This window comes from Microtus ochrogaster, unplaced genomic scaffold, assembly GCF_000317375.1.
Source record: "Microtus ochrogaster isolate Prairie Vole_2 unplaced genomic scaffold, MicOch1.0 UNK87, whole genome shotgun sequence".
Taxonomy (NCBI): domain Eukaryota; kingdom Metazoa; phylum Chordata; class Mammalia; order Rodentia; family Cricetidae; genus Microtus; species Microtus ochrogaster.
This window is the reverse complement of record NW_004949185.1, coordinates 326,048-344,875: the sequence shown is the minus strand read 5'-3', so window position 1 is coordinate 344,875 and position 18,828 is coordinate 326,048. Positions and strand designations below refer to the sequence as shown.

At 50.4% G+C, this 18,828-nt stretch overlaps 4 protein-coding genes across 9 annotated transcripts in view; 1 reads left to right on the top strand and 3 right to left on the bottom strand.

Annotated features, from left to right (window-relative positions):
- LOC101990404 (H-2 class I histocompatibility antigen, Q10 alpha chain-like) overlaps positions 1-18,828 on the bottom strand; it is a 103,258-nt gene that overhangs the window by 67,718 nt on the left and 16,712 nt on the right. The gene's annotated exons all lie outside the window — the stretch shown is intronic.
- Positions 879-3,338, bottom strand: LOC101989547 (H-2 class I histocompatibility antigen, Q10 alpha chain-like). The gene is made up of 7 exons (XM_026777859.1): positions 3,275-3,338; positions 2,845-3,114; positions 2,342-2,617; positions 1,518-1,808; positions 1,293-1,404; positions 1,079-1,111; positions 879-945 (listed from the first exon to the last, which is right to left on the bottom strand). Exons 1-7 carry the CDS (start codon positions 3,336-3,338, stop codon positions 894-896), a joined length of 1,098 nt encoding a protein of 365 aa, XP_026633660.1. The 3' UTR covers positions 879-893.
- LOC101988888 (60S acidic ribosomal protein P1) lies at positions 4,673-5,106 on the top strand. The gene has a single exon (XM_005370729.3). The coding sequence runs from the start codon at positions 4,731-4,733 to the stop codon at positions 5,073-5,075; it is 345 nt and encodes a 114-aa protein (XP_005370786.1). The 5' UTR covers positions 4,673-4,730; the 3' UTR covers positions 5,076-5,106.
- Positions 8,677-13,006, bottom strand: LOC101996584 (H-2 class I histocompatibility antigen, Q10 alpha chain-like). 5 transcript variants are annotated; one of them, XM_026777846.1, is made up of 9 exons: positions 12,864-13,006; positions 12,381-12,650; positions 11,949-12,200; positions 10,926-11,207; positions 10,701-10,802; positions 9,902-9,934; positions 9,749-9,795; positions 9,518-9,613; positions 8,677-9,250 (listed from the first exon to the last, which is right to left on the bottom strand). In XM_026777846.1, the coding sequence occupies exons 1-8, from the start codon at positions 12,934-12,936 to the stop codon at positions 9,521-9,523; spliced, it is 1,152 nt and encodes a 383-aa protein (XP_026633647.1). In that variant the 5' UTR covers positions 12,937-13,006; the 3' UTR covers positions 8,677-9,250; positions 9,518-9,520. The 5 variants fall into 5 exon arrangements, with proteins under 5 accessions (XP_026633647.1, XP_026633646.1, XP_013210497.1 ...); XM_026777845.1 differs by lacking the exon at positions 8,677-9,250 and adding an exon at positions 9,311-9,344; XM_013355043.2 differs by lacking the exon at positions 8,677-9,250 and adding an exon at positions 9,313-9,348.

The following is an 18,828-nucleotide window of genomic DNA, read 5'->3' as shown; positions in this document are numbered from 1 at the left end:
TCTTGTAGACCAGGCTGGTCTCGAACTCACAGAGATCCGCCTGCCTCTGCCTCCCGAGTGCTGGGATTAAAGGCGTGCGCCACCACCGCCGGGCCTATCTTTGTTTTTAAAAATAGAATATGCAACTAATGCTAACTTGATTTTTAACATCAAAGTTGATTCAGTGACCATGGACCTTTTACAATGTAATTGGAATGCCGGGCTGTCACCATGTGGTTGTACTAAGTGACAAGGACAGAAGAGCCAAGGAGGACATAGCCGAGGAGTGAGCACACCACATGGTTGAGCGTCACCTGGTACAGCCCAGTCCTCACTCAGCTCCCACAGACTCCTCCTGTCCCCCAACCTGACACTCAGCATAGCTAACACAGATCCTGGAAGGTTATCCATGCTGCCATTTATTTTCTCCTTCACACTCTCAAAATTCTCTCCTTTAGGTTGACCTGATAATCTCCCATGTCAAGGACACATGAAGAACCAAGTTCACATTCAGATTCTTATTTTCAGTGGGGAAGTCAGGGTTGCAGCTCAGGGCAGCATGGAGGTGACAGGATGGGGATGTGACCTCCTGCCTGGCTGGACAAGGAAGTTGGCTGGGAAGGGAGCACAGGGGAGTACAGGGACAGGATCCAGGTGTGCAGGGGTGAGGTGGGCTCCCCAGTTCTTCACATTGTTTCCACAGGAGAAAGCAGACAGCTTCAGACATTTGTTAATTCTAGAGTCAGATCATGCCCCCAGGAGGCAGCAGTCTGAAGCTAGGGACTAAGAGTCATGAACAGTCAATATAAAGACATCTCAAAGGCCTGCTGTAACTCATTCAAATGTCTGAATCCTGAGAATCCCTGGGACCCAGCCCTCTCCTTGCCTCACCCCAACCCCAGGTCCCCAAGGTGTCACCTTTTCAAGCCTCCAGAGACAAGACAGAGCTCTGGGCACTGTTGCTGCCTGCAGAAGAAGAAAGAACAAGGCACATTCAGGAGACTGAGAGAATGTGGCAGGAGGAGGAATTAGGAGCTGTTGTCCTTCTTACTAGCGCCATCCCAAGGGTCTCAGGGACAATCCTGTTCCCCAAACTTACCTAAAACATGAGCATAGTCCCCTCATTTTCCACCTGTGAGAAGAAAAGCTGTGAGAGACCAGGGAAGTCCCCAACTCTAGGAAGTTTCCAGAACTGACAGCAGACCCAGGTTAGAGACAGCAGCAACGAGGGGTGTGGATGTGTTTCCCATTAATGAGGCAGAGCACACTTCTAAAAGTGGCAGAGAGAGAACTCAGACCCTGTCCTTTCCTACCTGGGTTTCTCCTCCTCTTCCTCACAACAGCCACCACAGTGACAATGATCACAGCTCCAAGGAGAACCAGACCAGCAATGACTGCCATGATGGGGACCGTGGACTGAGGAGGCTCTGGGAAGGGAGGGACAGGTAGGGAAGATGAGGGTCATGACCCAGCTCTCAGCCCTGACCCTGCTCAGGGTCTGCAAAAGGCTCCAGCTTTCCCTGACCCCAGCTCTGCACCCACTCCTTCCTTATCCCATCTCAGGGTCAGGGGCTCAGGCAGCCCCTCATGGTACACATGGCATGTGTATTTGTGCTCCTCCCCAGAAGGCACCACCAGAGATGCCCACTTCTGGAAGGTTCCATCCCCAGAAGGTCTGGTCTCTACCAGCTCCAAGTCCTGAGTCTGTTCCTCCTCCTCCCTCTGCCAGGTTAGGGTGAAGTCAGCAGGGTAGAAGCCCATGGCCCAGCACCTCAGGGTAACATCACCTTTAGGTCCAGGATGATGGGTCACGTGTGCCTTTGGGGGGTCTGAGGGAAAGAGTTGTGAAGATGAGACATCTTGCTTTCTTCTGGGGACTCAACAGTGTTCATGTGGCCATTCTGGGAATGGACAGGGAAAATGGGGTGGGATTAGGGTGTCCTGATATTAGTAGACCCTAACTAGAGCTCAGGTCCCGGGGTCATGTGCTCTTTGGGATGCTCTAAGATGCGTGTGACAGTTTGGGGTAGGAGGCTTCAGGGCTCTGCAGACTGATGGAGGGGAAGAGATTCTGGTCCTGAGCTGAGTGAGGGCCAGGAGACTCAGAAAAGCTGGAGTCAGACTCCAGAGACACCGAGGGTGACCACAGAAGGAGGCCTGAGAGAAAAAGCTCCTGTGGTCCAGGGCCATCCTCAAGGCTGACCTGCTGTAAAAGGGTTAGTCTCCCAATGGGAAAAGCAGCCTGGAGTCTCCCTGTCCTTATTCCTCAGCCGGGTGCCTGCTGGACAGTGTTTTTCCTCTGAGGATGCCCAAGCCTTTCTCCCACACTACCGAGGAAAAGCAAGGATGGGTCTCCAGGTACCTGAGCGCAGCAGGGTCGCGTTCCCCAGCTGCAGGTATATTTGGAGCCAGTCTATGCAGGGGCCCTGCAGGTATGCTCTCTGGTAGTCGGCCTCGTTCACGTTCTCTGACTTGAGTTTAGAGATCTGAGAGGCCGCGTCAGTTGCGGTCCAGGAGCGCAGGTCTTCGTTGAGGGAGATATAATCCCGGCCATCGTAGGCCTCCTGACAGTACCCGCTGAGCAGGCGTCCATCTGGACTCATGTTACAGCCATACATCCACTGCAGAGTGTGAGGTTCTGGTGGGGACACAGTGGTTAGCGCCACCTTGCGGCCACCCTGCCCCCTGTCCACAACCCGACCAATCAAATGTGCAACCTAAACCTGACCCAAATCTGGGTCTTTCCTGTCTGAGAATCTGGGCAGGTGTTTGGATGAAATTATGGCTCAGCGGGTGAAGATGACCCAAGCCTGTCTCAAAGGAGATGGAGGGGTCGTATCTGTGATCGGGGCCGCTGTCACTCACCGTCGTCACTCTGATTGTAGTAGCTAAGCAGGGTCTGGAGATTCAATTTGAAGTTCTTCCTTGTGTTTCTGGCTTTCCGTGTCTCCTCCTCCCAATACTCCGACCCCTCCTGAGCCATCCACGGCGCCCGCGGCTCCATCCTTGGAGTCTCCGAGTCGCTGTCGTAGCGCACGAACTCCGTGTCGTCCACGTAGCCGATGGCGATGAACCGGGGCTCCCGGAGGCCGGGCCGGGACACAGCGGTGAAGAAATACTGCAGCGAGTGCGAGCCTGGGGGAGGCCAGCAGTGAGACACCGACCTCCTCCCGGGACCAGGGTCCCAGGTGAAGGCAGAGGAGACACGGACTAGGGCAGTAAGATGACTTTACGGGGTACTTCCCCCACCTGGCTCCCTGCTCCGTCCCGCAGAGTCTCCCCACCCCGTACTCACTAGCCTGTGTCTGGATCAGGACTATGGCGCCTGCCAAAAGCTTGAGCCAGGAAGAAGAAGGCATGGTCCTCAATACAGGAGCCTGTGAAGGTGTAGAAGCGATTTCTGTCAACTGCTCTACTTGGAACCTCTGTGCCACTGATTGGTTTCTCTAGAAACTCGGTGTCCAATGAGAGCTGTGAACTCATCATTTATGCCAGGAGAGAGGAACTCGTTTGGAGTTGAAAGTGGAACTGTGTGTAAGGAAAACAGTGCCGGGCATTGTTCTGGCGTCTTTAATAAAGAAAATGCTGTCAAAAGTCACTCTAGACCTAGGACTTTAAGGGGACCCGTGTCCTCTTCACTCTTGGGCAGCTGTGAATGTCCTGGATAGTGTGGGAACCTGGCCCGTACCCAACCCGGCCAACCCGATACCGCCCACCGGCAGGAACAGTCCCCAAACCTAAAGCAAAACTCAGACAGCCACGGCCTCCTGTGGAATCTCGAACACTGGGATCAGGGGAGTTCGGGACCCTGCTCTGGATCGTGAGGGATCGTGATCCCCGACCAGGAAGTCATTCACCGTCGTGACTCTGGTTGTAGAGGTGGAGTAGGTTCTGAAATTCTGTCTGTGCTCCTGTGGGTCCGCAGGGCTCCAGCTCGTTCTGCTAGCTCCACCCTCAGGACTCCGGGCTCGAAGTGCTTGAACTCCTTTGTAGTCCCTGTAGCCTGAAGCAATGAAAAGAGCAGGAGAGGGCAGGATGGCGAGATGCAGCAGTGGCAAAATAGGGAAGCAGATATGAGCCTGGGAGCAGCAGGCTGTGAGATCCTGCCCCTGCTCATGTATGCTTCAAATCATACCACATCTTTATGCTCTCGGAATCTGAAAGCCACTTCTAAGGAATTGAGACTTTGCCTTGACTCAATAAAGCTATGTGTCTCTCTCTCTTTCTCTCTCTCTCTCTCTCTCTCTCTCTCTCTCTCTCTCTCTCTCTCTCTCTCTCTCTCTCTCTCTCTCTCTGTGTGTGTGTTTTAAATTTTATTTTGTGTATTTTACGTGCATGGAGGCCAAGTCTATCACATGCCTGTAATATGTGTAAGGCCAGAAGAGGGAGACAGAAGTCCTGGAACTGGAGTTACAGGCAGGTGTGAGCTGCTCTAATTGCTGAGTTCTTTCTCCAGCCTCAGACACTGTGGTTTTAATACAGCAGAATAGAAACATTCAATGATGGAGTCACGTTATCATTAACCATCTCATAAGTACCACTTGTAGTAGTGTAATATCTAATATTACACGGGACAAAGTATTAAAAAGAATCCTCCCACAGAAGGAAGAGATGGCTTAGCTCTCAAGAGTGCATTCCACCTTTTCCTCTGCTGCCGCCAAGGTGCTCGGTCCTTCCGAGGAAGCTAAGGCCGCGTTGGGCTGAGGCCCTCACTTCATCCGGAGACTAGCACCGCGCTGGCAGTCCGCAACATGGCCTCCGTCTCTGAGCTCGCCTGCATCTACTCCGCCCTCATCCTCCACGACGACGAGGTGACGGTCACGGAGGATGAGATCAATGCCCTCATTAAAGCAGCTGGTGTCAATGTTGAACCTTTCTGGCCTGGCTTGTTTGCAAAGGCCCTGGCCAATGTCAACATTGGGAGCCTCATCTGCAATGCAGGAGCTGGTGGGCCTGCTCCAGCAGCCGGAGCCGCACCAGCAGGCGGTCCTGCCCCCTCCACCGCTGCAGCCCCAGCTGAGGAGAAGAAAGTGGAAGCAAAGAAGGAAGAATCCGAGGAGTCTGATGACGACATGGGCTTTGGTCTTTTTGACTAGGCGTTTTGATACCATAGCTAATAAAAGGATGAATCGGTAGATGGGCAAAAAAAAAAAAAAAAGCACATTCCTAGGTCTTACAAAGAACCCGCAGGTGGTTCCCAGCACTCTCATGGCGCTTACAACCACAGGTAACTCCAGCTCCAGAAAATCTGTCTTCCTCGGGCACCGCACTTATATATTCACACACAAAAACACACAAACATAACTTAAAAATAAATTAAAGAACCAAAACCTACATAGACTCTACCTCAAGGCTCAGAGAAGCAATGTGGCCAAGAGGTCCAACAGTCAGAAGACATGGGTTCTGTTCAAGTCCCAGGTCATAGAATGGCTCTTACAGCATTTTCTTTTTAATTTTTTTTTATTATTTCACGTGCATTAGAGTTTTGCCTGCATGTATATCAGTGTGAGGGTGTGTGATACTCTGAAACTGGAATTACAGGAAGGAGCTGCCATGTGGGTGCAGGGAATTGAACCTGGGTCCTATGCATGAGCAGCCGGTTCTCTTAACCACTGAGCCATCTCTCCAGCCCCACATACGATGCCAGCACTGGTTTTCCACAGGCACAGTCTCAACCCTGACCATGTTCTCCCTGGACATAAATATTGCACTCTCAATTCTCATTGCACACCTGATTTCTAGAGAAACCAGTCAGTCACATAGAGGTTCCGAAGGACAACAATCCACAGGAACCGCGTCCACACTCTTAACAGTCCCCTGTAGTGAGGACCAAGCCTTCTACTTCCTGGCACAAGCTGCTGTCAAGACCCAAGCTAGTGGGGAGTGAAAAGGACTCTGCCAGAGAGAACAGGGCTCCGGGTGGGGGCAGTACCCAGTCAACATAACTTGGTTGCCCTGGTCAATGTCTCCTCTGCCATCACCTGGGACCCTGGGCAGGGGGGAGGTTTGGGATCCCACAGCTTGTCTCCTGAGGCTCACACTAGCTGAGCCATTTCTACACTGCAGGGTCCCTGCCTGGCCTCCAGCAACCGTGGTTCATTTGTCAGCTGTGAGGAAGACACACAATCTCTGCGCTCCAACAGCTTCAAGAGATCCCGAGAATGGGGCCGAGGGCGCTGTGGATGGAGCAGGAGGGGCTTGAGTATTGGGAGAGGGAGACACACAACGTCAAGAACACCCAGCAGACTTTGGGCCCTGTCCGGCTGCGACAAGCATAGCTGCAATGGTGTGTGACCGCGGGTCGGAAGTTAGGACTGCTCCAATTTGCCAAGGATGGAACTTGGGTTCCAGTCGCCCCGGGTCCCGGGTCCCAGGTCCCAGGTTCTGCACAAATGCAGCCTGAGAGGTGGTTTCCTATTCAGTTTAGAGGGGGCTGTGGGTGGACTTGGTTCACTGCTTTCTTTGTTACATTCACGTATAAAAGTATACTGAAACGGAAGTAAGGTTGTCTATATCATTAGACTAGTCTGCCTCATTCTTGCCGGCTCTTAGATCCCAGGTCCTGCAGACACAGATCTGCACAGATTGGCAAAAGTCAATAAAGACGCCTGCAGAGGGTATCAGTACCCTGGAACTGACGTTACAGAAGGTTGTGAACCCGAGTCCTCTGGAAGAGCAACATCAAGGTAGTAATGTTTAAGGCAAGGAAGTGTGCGACCTTGAAGAGAACCCCATCCTCTCCCAGGTGGTCTCTGGGAGTCTCAGGTTGTTAACATGTTTACAGAGAGGTCCTTCTTTCCTGCACCCCTGTGGTCTAGATTCACTTAACAATTGTAACCTGATCTCATTTAGGTTCCTAACCAACACTTTTGAGGCTAATACCTTTAAAACTCATCCCAGTAATGTATACAGCTATTTGTAAAGACGACAAAGCGTGACAAGCCCACACTCATGCTCTTGGTATACTTTCTTTCTTTCTTCCCCTCCCTCCCTCTTCCCTCCTCCTCCCTCTCCCTCTCCCCCCATCTGAGACAGGGTTTCTCTGTGTCCCTGGCTGTCCTGGAACTCACTCTGTAGACCAGACTGGCCTTGCACAAAGATATCTTCCTGCCTCTGCCTACTGAGTGCTGGGATTGAAGGTGTCACCACCGCCAGACTTGTCTTTCTTTCTTAACGTTCATCTTTCTCTTTTTCTTGGCACCTCTCTTGATCCTCCTGCTTAAGGTCTACATTAAAATACATTTATTGGTTCTTTTTTTTTTTGTTTTTGTTTTTGTTTGTTTTTTTTTGATTTTCGAGACAGGGTTTCTCCCTAGCTTTGGGTTCCTGTCCTGGAACTAGCTCTTGTAGACTAGGATGGCCTCGAACTCACAGAGATCTGCCTGCCTCTGCCTCCCGAGTGCTGGGATTAAAGGCGTGCGCCACCATCGCCCGGCTATTGGTTCTTTTTCATGGCACCTCCTAGGTACCTCATGGCCATGGGAATATCTCCTTCCCAGCCATCAGCTGTCAGGAACTCTTGGAAGTGGATGATGAATACAAGCTTCGCACTTCCCATGAGAAGGGCACAGAAGTAGCTGCTGATGTGAAGGGTGAATAGCGGAAGGGCTTCGTGGTCGGCTTCGTGGTCGGAATCAGTGGTGGGAAGGACAAACAAGGTTGTCCCACGAAGCAAGATGTCTGGACCCACAGTAGAGTGTGCCTGCTGTTGTGTAAGGGACGTTCTTGTTGCAGACCATGAAAACTGGGCAGAGGAAGTCCAAGTCTGTTCAAAGATGCATTGTGGATGCCAATCTGGGTGTCCACAACTTGGCTATTATAGGCAAAGGAGACAAGGAGGTTCCTGCACTGGCAGATACTACTGTCTCAGTGGGTGGGGCCCAAAAGGTTGGCAGAATCTGACAGCTTTTCCATCTTTCTGAAGAAGCTGATGAGGTTGGTCCATATGTTATCAGAACATAAATACAGAGGGTGAGAAGCCTAGTACCAACACACACAAGATTCAGCATCCCGTTACTTCGTGCATCTTTCAACATAGACACCGAAAGTGCTGTTCTGGAGAAAGAACGCACTGAGGAAAATGAGCCCAATGCTGAAGAACGTCTTAAACCTTTGGCCAAGAGAATGAAGGAAGCCCAAGGAAAAAAAAATGCCAGGAATTGATCCACAGGAGATGCAGGCTGTCCTCACTGAGAGCTTCTGCTTAATCTAGCTCAATTAAAAATGGGTCTTTAAGCCGGGCGGTGGTGGCACACACCTTTAATTCCAGCACTCGGGAGGCAGAGGCACGCGGATCTCTGTGTTCGAAACCAGCCTGATCTATCAAGTGAGTTCCAGGACAGCCAGGACTGTTACACAGAAAAATCATGTCTTGAAAAAATAAATAGTGTGTGTGTGTAGGTCTTTAAAAGTTACAAGTACAGCTACCGCAGAATAGAATCCTTTTTTATTTGTTTGTTTTTTAAGACAAGGTTTCTTCGTGAAACAAAGTGATCAGACCTTCAAAAAATACCTTTATTGGGCCAGCCAGCTGGCTCAGTGGGTAAAGGTGCTTGCCTCCAGGTGTGATGACCTGCGTGACATCCTTGGACCTACTTGGTAGAAGAAGAAAACAGATTCCTACAAGTTGTCTTGTGGCTTCTACACATGAGCTGTGGCTCTCACACACATGCACACAATAAATAAATAGACTTATGCCACATTAAAATAAAAAAATGTTTATTAACCCCCAACTCTACTAGTCTGCAATTCTCTTCTGCACAAAGTCATAGATCACAATTTGGCCTGAGTAAAGGTCCCTAAAAATTAGGGGGTGCTACTCAGGGCACAGTGGGTGAGGGGGTGGAGCTTTGTTTCCAACCCTGTGCCCTGTGACTGTGACAAAATACCTGATGAGAAGCCACCCAGCGAAGAGACAGGTGTCAGACCTTCAAGACAGAAAGTGGGAGCCAGGGAAGAGACAGGGGTCAGATCTTCCAGACGGAAAGGTGGAGCTGTCTCTGTTCACAGTGGCAGGAGATGTCCTGCTCAAGCCCTGCTCAGGAAACAGAGGAAGGGGATGCCAGCGCTCCACTGGCTTTTTCCTGAGTCTCCAGGCGATGAGTGCAGACACCCTATAGTCAACATGGCTCTTCCCTCCTCAGTTAAGTAAACCTGGCTGGAAAGACCCTCACAGACACACCCAGAGGGGCGGCTCCTAGGTGATTCTACATCCGGGCAAGTCTGTGAAGATAACCGACTGAGTCTGGTGGTGGTGTCCCAAGTCTTCAATCTAGGAGGCAGAGGCAGGCAGATCTCTGAGTTTGCGGCCAGCCTGGTCTACAGAGTGAGTTCCAGGATGGCCAGGACTGTTTCATGGAGAAACCCTGTCTTAAAAAACAAGCAAATAAAAAGGATTCCATTCTACAGTAGCTGTCCCAGGCATTTCCACATGGGGTGGGGAGGGAGTGGGGATCTCCCTGAGCGAGGAGACTGGGCAAAGGCTTGTGAGAGCCACGGGGACACAACACCAACAGGGTGGTGGGAAACAGGCAGATACCTTTCAAGGTGAGCAATCAGGCCATTTTGAAAGTCTGAAGAAGTGGCCTGGATGACTCTTGCAGGGCTCAACTTTCCACAGAAGAACCGCTATCGCCTGCAAGATTCAGAGCAGATTCGGGGCAGTCATTGTGAAGTGGTAACATTTCTGAATGTTACCTCACTCAAAATGTCCAAGTCCAAAGACTCTCGCCAGCCCTACCACGTGTCCCTGTCTTTCCCCATGTCTCACCTCACCCTCCACGACTGTCTCGCCGGAGTCCTGGTGACTGTCCCTGCCTAGAAAAGCACAAAGCAGGACCTGGTCAGGCTTCAGGAGGCTTGAGGTGAAGCCCGGTGAGCTCCCATGGCTCCAAGGATCTGAGCCCACCCCCACCACACTTACCTGCTTCCTGAGGGTGGATCCTTCTTCTCCAACCTGAGGGAAGAAACCATGTATGGGTGGCAGGGGAGCAGGCAGTCCTGAGGGCCTAGAGCAGTGATTCTCAACCTCCTGAATGCTGACACCCTTTAGCTCCCCATGGTGTGGTGACCCCACCATACAATTATTCTCTAGCTACTTCATGGCAGTATTTTGCTGGTGTTGTGTATCATAACGTAAATCTGATATGCAGGAGATCTCATGCACAACCTCCAAAGGGGTTGCGACCCACAGGTTGAGAACCACTGCCCTAGAGGCATCCTCTTAGTTCTGAGCCCAAGGGAAATTTCTAGAACTGAGGTGATGTAATACCTCCCTGGAGGTTTGTCCTCAGTGAGACCTCTGCCAGTGACAGCTGGGCGTGAGGTCTCAATCACCAGAACCATCCCCTAGCTAAAACTGCCCTTCGGTCCCCTCTACTTTTTTTTTTTTAATATTTATTTATTTATTATGTATACAATATTCTGTCTGTGTGTATGCCTGCAGGCCAGAAGAGGGCACTAGACCCCATTACAGATGGTTGTGAGCCACCATGTGGTTGCTGGGAATTGAACTCAGGACCTTTGGAAGAGGAGGCAATGATCTTAACATCTGAGCCATCTCTCCAGCCCCTCCCGTCTACTTTTGAAGGTTAAACAAAAAGTTCCCAGATGAAGTAGAAGCAGAGCTGTGGACGGGGCATCCCACTACCCAAGGAGAACACACTGCTACCTGTGGTATGAAGCCCTCAATACGAGAAGAAAACTCAGCACTTCTCTCCTACCTGCATCCTTCTTCATATATATGTAACACATCAAAGCTCCAACGATGAGACAGACAAACAGGACAGTAATTAGTAAGATGGGGTTCTTGTACCAAGCAGCCTCTGGGAAAGGAAGGGAAAGTGAGGACCACCCAGCTCTCATCCCCAACTCTGCTCAGTTTCCCCAAAGAGCTAACTCTTACTTAGCTTACTCTAATCCCAATTCTGCACCCACTCCCTCCTTACTCCATCTCAGGGTCAGGGGCTCGGGCAGCCCCTCATGATGCACGTGGCATGTGTATCTCTCCTCCTCCCCAGAAGGCACCACCACAGCTGCCCACTTCTGGAAGGTTCCGTCTCCTGCAGGTCTGGTCTCCACAAACTCCATTTCCTGGATCAGTTCCTCCCCATTCAGCTGCCAGGTCAGGGAGATCTCAGCTGGGTAGAAGCCCAGGGCCCAGCACCGCAGGGTAACAAAGGTAACTTTTTTCAGAATGAGGTGATGGGCCACATGTGCCTTTGGGGGGTCTGAGGGAAAGAGTTGTGAAGATGAGATGAGACATCTTGCTTTCTTCTGGGGACTCAGCAGTGTTCATGTGGCCATTCTGGGAATGGACAGGGGAACTGGACAGGATCAGGGCGTCCTGATGTTAGTAGACCCTAAATAGAGCTCAGGTCCCGGGGTCATGTGTTTGGGATGCTCTATCTAAGATGTGAGTGACAGTTTGGGGTAGGAGACTTCAGGGCTCTGCAGACTGATGGAAGGGAAGGGATTCTGGTCCTGAGCTGAGTGAGGGCCAGGAGACTCAGGAAAGCTGGAGTCAGACTCCAGAGACACCGAGGGTGACCACAGAAGGAGGCCTGAGAGAAAAAGCTCCTGTTGGTCCAGGGCCATTGCCCAAGAAAAGAAATTGTTCGTCAGTTACTAAAAGATTGTTCTCCTGCTAGAGAAAATGAATTTCCTAATTGTCTGTAAGAGAAAAGCTGTTCTCCGAGGGCGTCATTCTTGGTCAAAGATCTGGATCTCAAGGAGATTGCTGCCTCCCGGGACTCTGGGGATGAGTGAATTAAGGCCTTCTTGTTCAGGGGTCTCCCTCTCCTCCTCCATCTCCAAAGGACAGGATCTACTCCAGAACCTGTGCTTGCTGGGCCAGTGAGCTAAGCCCCAAGTCCTCTCATCCTGCCTATGCACCCCCAGCTCTCCAAACTCCCAGCAAGCAGCCTGAGGGAAACTTGGGCAGGGTATTGCCCCACTCCCCCACCGCGCACCTGAGCGCAGCAGTGTGTCCTTCCCCTTTTCCAGGTGTTTCTGCAGCAGCTTCACGCATTTGCCCTTCAGGTGGGTTCCTAAACTGTCCTGCGAGATCTGAGCTAAGGTGCTGCTAGTGGCTGTCCCGGAGCTCAGGTCCTCATTCTGGGTGAGGCAATCCACGCCATCATAGGCCATCTGGTCGTACCAGCGGAGCAGGCGCCCATCTGTCCCCATTTCGCAGCCACGCATCCCCTGCAGCGTGTGAGGGTCTAGCGAGGACAAGGTGATCAGTCCTCTCGGGAAGCACAGCACCACTAACTGCTAACCAAGTCCCAGCGAATCCCTGAGGGCTCTTTTTCTGGTGAGGAACTAGGCAGGTCTCGGGTGACACTGCAGTTCTGCGAGTCTGGGCAACCCTGGTACATTTTGGGTCGGGGTCACTCACTCACCGTCCTCGCTCTGGTTGAAATAGCGAAGCAGGGTCATCAGGTTCCCTCCAGACAGTTGTGCTTGAGTCCTGGCCTTCTCAGTCTGCAGGTCCCAACTCTCAGGCCCCTCCTGCTCCATCCACGGCGCCCGCGGCTCCATCCTCGGAGTCTCCGCGTCGCTGTCATAGCGCACGAACTCCGTGTCGTCCACGCAGCCCACGAAAATGAACCTCGGCTCCCCTAGGCCGGGCCGGAACACGGTGGTGCGGAAATACAGCAGCGAGTGTGAGCCTGGGGGCGGCGCGCAGTGAGACCCCGACCCTGCTCCCGGGACCCCGGGCAGAAGCGCCGGCGGGGACCGGAGAATGGCGCGGGGCTAGGAACAGGGATGGAGAAGGGAGCAGCGGAAAGTTCAGGCTGGGCGTTTGGGAGACGTGAGTTCCTGGGTTCCGTCCGTCCCTGCCCCTTCCCGCCAAGATCGGTTTCTTCCAGAATTGCACTCACCTGCGTGGGTTTGAACACAAAACAAAGGTGCAGCAAGCATCAGTCCGAGAGCTGGGGGCACAATGGCCCCCATTCTTGGGGACCCTGAGCGTCTGGTTCTGGGCGGATTTTGGGCACCTCTACAAACCAGAGTGACCCTGATTGGATTATCTCAGAACCCGACTTCAAATGAGAGTGAGAACATGTGTGACGTCATCAACATTCGGGCGGAAATCAATGAGGGTGGAGACTGGAAAGTGAAACTGAATGCAGATCGCTCCAGTCACCACTGAAACTCTGAAAGCCACTGCCAGAGAACCCAACACAGTGCTGACTTCCCGGAAAGAGCTAGGGTTTGTCAACCTGTCTTCCTGAGTCCCAATCAGAGACTGTGGAGTTCAGGGGAGACTGCAGACTGAACTCAGGCCTTCTCTAATTCGGTGCTGTGAAGATGCAGTCCCACACCTTCTGGGACTCTGCCAGAAGAAATATGCCAGCGGGTGTGTGGGCAACAGCGACCTCCTCTGGGAATTCATCGGAGAGATAGGTTTTCTCAGTCTCTCTCTGTCTCTCTCTCCCCTCCCCCCACTGTGTGTCTGCCTGTCTCTCCATGTCTCTGTGTCTCTCTCGTCATTTTTTTTCGCTCGCTTTTTCTGAGTTTTTCGAGACAGGGTTTCTCGAAGAGGGAAGTAACTATGACCATCTAGTCTTCAATCCCATAAAAGACCTGAGAAGGAAAATAATATTACTTGAGTAAGCAGGAAGTGCAATCATACAACTTCCAAAAGGTGTAAGAAATGACAAAGACAGCCGGTTACCTGGGCAATCACCCCAAGTCTCATTTGCAACGTTGGAGCAATCAACTTTGGTTAAAGCCTAGAGTAACTGACAGACCATTTTCAGAGGCAAGAAAATTTGAAAAACTGTCTTACTCTGTCTTGGCAAAGCTTGGCAGTCTTTTTATTTGTATCCTGCTTGTCCAGTCTGGACACCATGCACTTTGTCAGTAGTCAAGACAGGGCAGTTCTTTGCCCAAAGACCAGTTGTGCAAAGAAGAAAACAAGCTCCAAGTGGAGTGTCTTTGGTGGAATCATCCTGAGCAGTTTGTAACCCAAAACCAAACTTAAAGTGGTGCTATCAGCATGATGGCATCATATCAACCAGGTGGAGTCGCTGTTGTGGGGCCCCATCTTCTTTCTGGAGACTTCAAAGATTACTGCAGGAAAATGAGTGAGGCACCATGTGGTTGCTGGGAATTGAACTCAGGACCTTTGGAAGAGCAGGCAATGCTCTTAACCTCTGAGCCATCTCTCCAGCCCCATGGGCTGGTATCTTAAAGGCTATTGGCTGAAGGGGTTCCCACAACACAGGGCAGCTAGGGATGTTGCACATAGAAACTTGTCTCGAAACATCAAATCAAAACAACAATAACAACAAAAGAATACATTGGCCCATGAGAGAGGGAGCTGGGAGAGCAAGAGAAGAAGAGAGAGGGACAAGAGAGGGGACCAGGAGAGGGAGAAGAACCAAAGAGACCAAGAGCACCAGGAATGGAGCCAAAGTGGAAAGCAAGTGACCAAGTGACTGGGTTATATAGGAAAGAGAAGCTGAGGGGTTGAAGAGGTTTAGGGTGGGGTGGAGGTGAGAGGTGCTGAGAGGAGCCAAGCCTCTGTAGCACCAAACAGTTTATTTCTCAGCCAGCGTATGTACTAACGACAGGCAAAAGGCAGTTGTAACAAAGGGCAGTCGAGTTAGCTGACCACCTCCCTGCTCTGTCCTTGGGAGGAAGCTCACACGGGCGCATTTTCTCAATACAAGAATTCAGCTTGGGCTGGAGAGATGGCTCAGCGGTTAAGAACACTGACTGTTCTTCCAGAGGTCCTGAGTTCAATTCCCAGCAACCACATGGTGGCTCACAACCATCTGTAATGAGATCTGGTGCCCTCTTCTGGGGTGCAGGTATGCACACAGGCAGAACACTGTATACATAATTAATAAATAAATCTTTAAAAAAAAAGAATTCAGCTAGTAGCAAGCAGCTACCAATCACTAAGGAGGAGTGCCTCTGGCTGGCATACACCAGTCCAAATCTTAATAGATATGTGTTCTTTCACCTGGGCAAAAATGCTCTTTCTCATGGGCTTAATCAGAACTTTCTCACAACCCTCAAGGGTATTTGGAGCAAGCACAGCAGGCAATCTTGAACTGAAATGACTTCTTTAAGTCAGAATGACTCCAGATGGAAACTGAGTCACATGTGGGCTACCACAGGTACCATTAGCAGTGCAAGAACAGGCCTCGTCCTCCATACTAACTAAAAAGACAAGAAATAAACACAGAAGACAGGGGAAGGCGCCACAGCCAGCACTGAATTCAGGGTAACCTGTCAGAACAGCCCTGTTGCTCATAATTCTGAACTCCAGTCCAGGAATCCAGTCGTCTCCTTGTTTTGGCTCTAATCCCAGGTGTTGACTCAGGTTTCTCTCCTGCCTGGTTCTCACAGTTGTTAACTCCCAAAGAAATCACACAGACGTCTACATCAATTATTAACTGATTGGCCCAGTATCTCAGGCTCTTCTTCTTAATTAATTAATTAATTCTTATAACTTATATTAGTCCATAATTCGTGTCTACGTTGGCCATGTGGCTTGGTACCTTTTTCTTTGAGGCAGTCACATCTTGCATCTCTGTGTCTGGGTAACAACTGGAGACTACAGAATCCTCTTCCCAGAATTCTCCTGTTCTCATTGCCTCACCTCTACTTCCTGCCTGGCTACCAGCCAATCAGCATTTTATTAAACAAGTACAAGAAACAAATGTTTACAGGGTAAAACCATTGCCCCATAGCAGCCAGGCCCCAGGGCGTCACCTTTTCAAGCCTCCAGAGACAAGTCAGAGCTCTGGACACTGTCCCTGCATGCAGCAGACGAAATAACCAGACACAGTCAAGAGACTGACTGGTGGGGCTGGAGGAGAAACCATCAGCTCAGTCTGCACTCAAGTACCTCGGGGATGATTCTTCTTCCCTGACATACTGAACTGACACAGGAGCATAGCCTTCTTTTCCCCCTGTGAGAGGAAAAGCTGCGAGAATCCAGGGAAGCCCTGGTCCCTAGAGAGTTTCCAGAATTGTGACTGCAGATCAGAGGAGGGTCGGGAGGCACGAGGAAGGAGGTATGCAGGGAATGAACTAATGCCAGTCTGGAGGTCTGTCCTCAGCAGGAACCTTCCTCTCTAGCCTCTGACCTCTGAGAATCATATGCCCATCCCTTCCATCATCAGGGTTATGAAATGTTCCTCAATTTTCCAAGCACTTTATAGTAGGTGATTCTCAGCATACAGATCCAGAGATGACATGGTTGTGCACATGACGTGTGTGTGTGTGTGTGTGTGTGTGTGTGTGTGTGAAAGACAGAGATGCACTCATGCTACAGCAGGTGTGTGTGTTGATCACAGGAGTCCGTTCCTTCCTCCTACTTTTACATGGCTTTTGAGGGTTGAATTCAGTTCATCAGACATGCATGTGTATACCTACTGAGCCATCTTGCCAGGCCAGGAACCTTTTTTTAGTATCTAGAAGACAGCGTTGTCTGATAGCCATTCACCATGCACCCTTCTTGAAGGTGCTAAATTAACATAAAAACATGCAAAACAAAATAGAACGAAAACTAGACTCTGTCCCTTCCATACCTGTGTTCTTCCTCACCCACATCATCACACATCCAATGACAAAACCGAAGACCACAGCTCCAAACACAACACCAACAATAGTCATGATCGTGATGGTGGACTGAGGAGACTCTAGGAGAGGAGGAAATGGAAGAGAAGGTGAGGGTCATGGCTATGCCCTGGGTCTGTATAACACTCCAGCTTTCCCTGACCCCAGCTCTGCACCCACTCCCTCCTTACCCCATCTCAGGGTCAGAGGCTCAGGCAGCCCCTCATGGTGCACATGGCATGTGTATTTGTGCTCCTCCCCAGAAGGAACCACCAGAGATGCCCACTTCTGGAAGGTTCCATCTCCAGAAGGTCTGGTCTCCACCAGCTCTGTGTCCTGAGTCTGTTCCTCCTCCTCCCTCTGCCAGGTCAGGGTGAGGTCAGCAGGGTAGAAGCCCAGCGCCCAGCACCTCAGGGTGACATCATCTTGAGGTCTGAGGTGATGGGTCACGTGTCTCTGGAGGGTTTGAGGAGAAGAGGTGGAAATGTCAGGTGTTTTTCACTCTTCCTGGGGACTCCAGCAGGGTCCATGAGACCTTTTTGAGAAAGGTCAGAAATGGGGTGAGGGAGGGGTTAAAATACCCTGAAGCTTAGACACAAGGTTCTGAATAATCTTATCTTTGGAAAATTCTAGATAGGGGTGAAAGAGCCCAGGGCCAGAGAGCTCTAGGTGTCACACCAGGAAAGGGACTTCTGTCCTGACTGGGTGGGGCTGAGGGATTCAGCCTCACTGAAGACTCCAGAGACCTTGGGTGTGGGCAGAGAACTGGGCTTGTGGAAGGCTGTGGCCCACAGGACTGCAGACTGATGGTCAACTGCCTTGGTCATTTCAGGACCTTCTCTCCTTCCCTCTGGAGACACTCTGAACCCTCCTGAGGGAAGGGTGAGCCCTGGGAGAGTCAGTCCTTGCTAAGGGCAAGGATACCAAATAGAACTTTCCACCTCCTATAAGTGAGAGACAGGAGACAGGTGGATATGATGTCAGAAGGAGAGACAGCCTGAGTTTCCTCTAAAGCCAGGAAGCAGCCAAGGGAATAGATACAGTGATGATTTATATAAGCTATCAGAGTTAGATGGAAGATAGGCACAAAAGGGTCAAAACAGGAAAGGAAGAAGTCCACTCTTTCCAAAAAACATCATTCTTTCTTACAACACCCTGTTGATCCCATAGACATTATCTGGGACCTAATAAACACGGTTTTACACAAAAAATCAATAGAAAAAATGGGACCTTCATTTATGCTAGTAGTGTATTTTAGGAAATGTACAACATTCGAAGTAACTCCACCAGAATGAAGTGTCTGGAGGTTTACCTACCCAAAGAAACGAAAGAAGTCTGCAATGAAAACTTGACACAGACACAGGACATCATGGAAAGACAAACCATGCTGCTGGACTGGCAGAGGTAATATTGTGAAAATGGCCATACCACCAAAATTAATCTAGAGATATAAGGCAATACTATCAAAACTCTGATATATTCCATAGGTGTAGGAAAGAGGAAAAATCTGTATGGAGTGAAAAAGACCACGAACAGCCAACACTCCTAAGGATTAAGGCCACCGCTGGAAACTGGACATGGTGAGGCACTCCTTTAATCCCAGGACTTGTGAGGCAGAGGCAAGTGGATGTCTGTGAGTTCAAGGCCAGTCCTGCCTACAAAGTGAGTAGGACCGTACTGTAACAAATAAAAGAGCCCTGCTGGAGGTGTTACATCACCAACCTCAAATTACCCTGCAGAGCTATAGTGACAAAGACAGCCTGGAACAGGCATAAAATAGACAGGAAACTCAAAGGCCTAGGATAGAGATCCTGGACATAAAACGACAAAGCTATGCAGACTTAATTTTAGAGAAAGAATGTAAAGCACAAACTGGAAAAAGAGCCCATTCTACGCACGATGCTGCAACACTGTTTTCCTGCCTGAGAAGATGAATTTAGATTCTCACCTTTCACCTTGTACAGAAGTAAACTTTAAATAGAGCAATGACCTTATTATGTTCAAATCTTGAAACACCCAAAGTTCAAGAAGACAGTCTAGGGTAATCCCTTCCAGATACTGGGGTAAGCAAGAACTTAGGATACAACGGCAATGCCACAGGAGCTAATGAAGCCACACCTCAGCATGAAAACAAAGTCTCTCCACAGCATAGGACACAATCAGCAGAGAGAACAGAAGCCACAATAGGGGGAAACCCGTATCAGCTCCACTGCAGACAAGGGGACTAGAGTCTTCCATTTACAGAGAACTGCAGAAATTAAATACCAA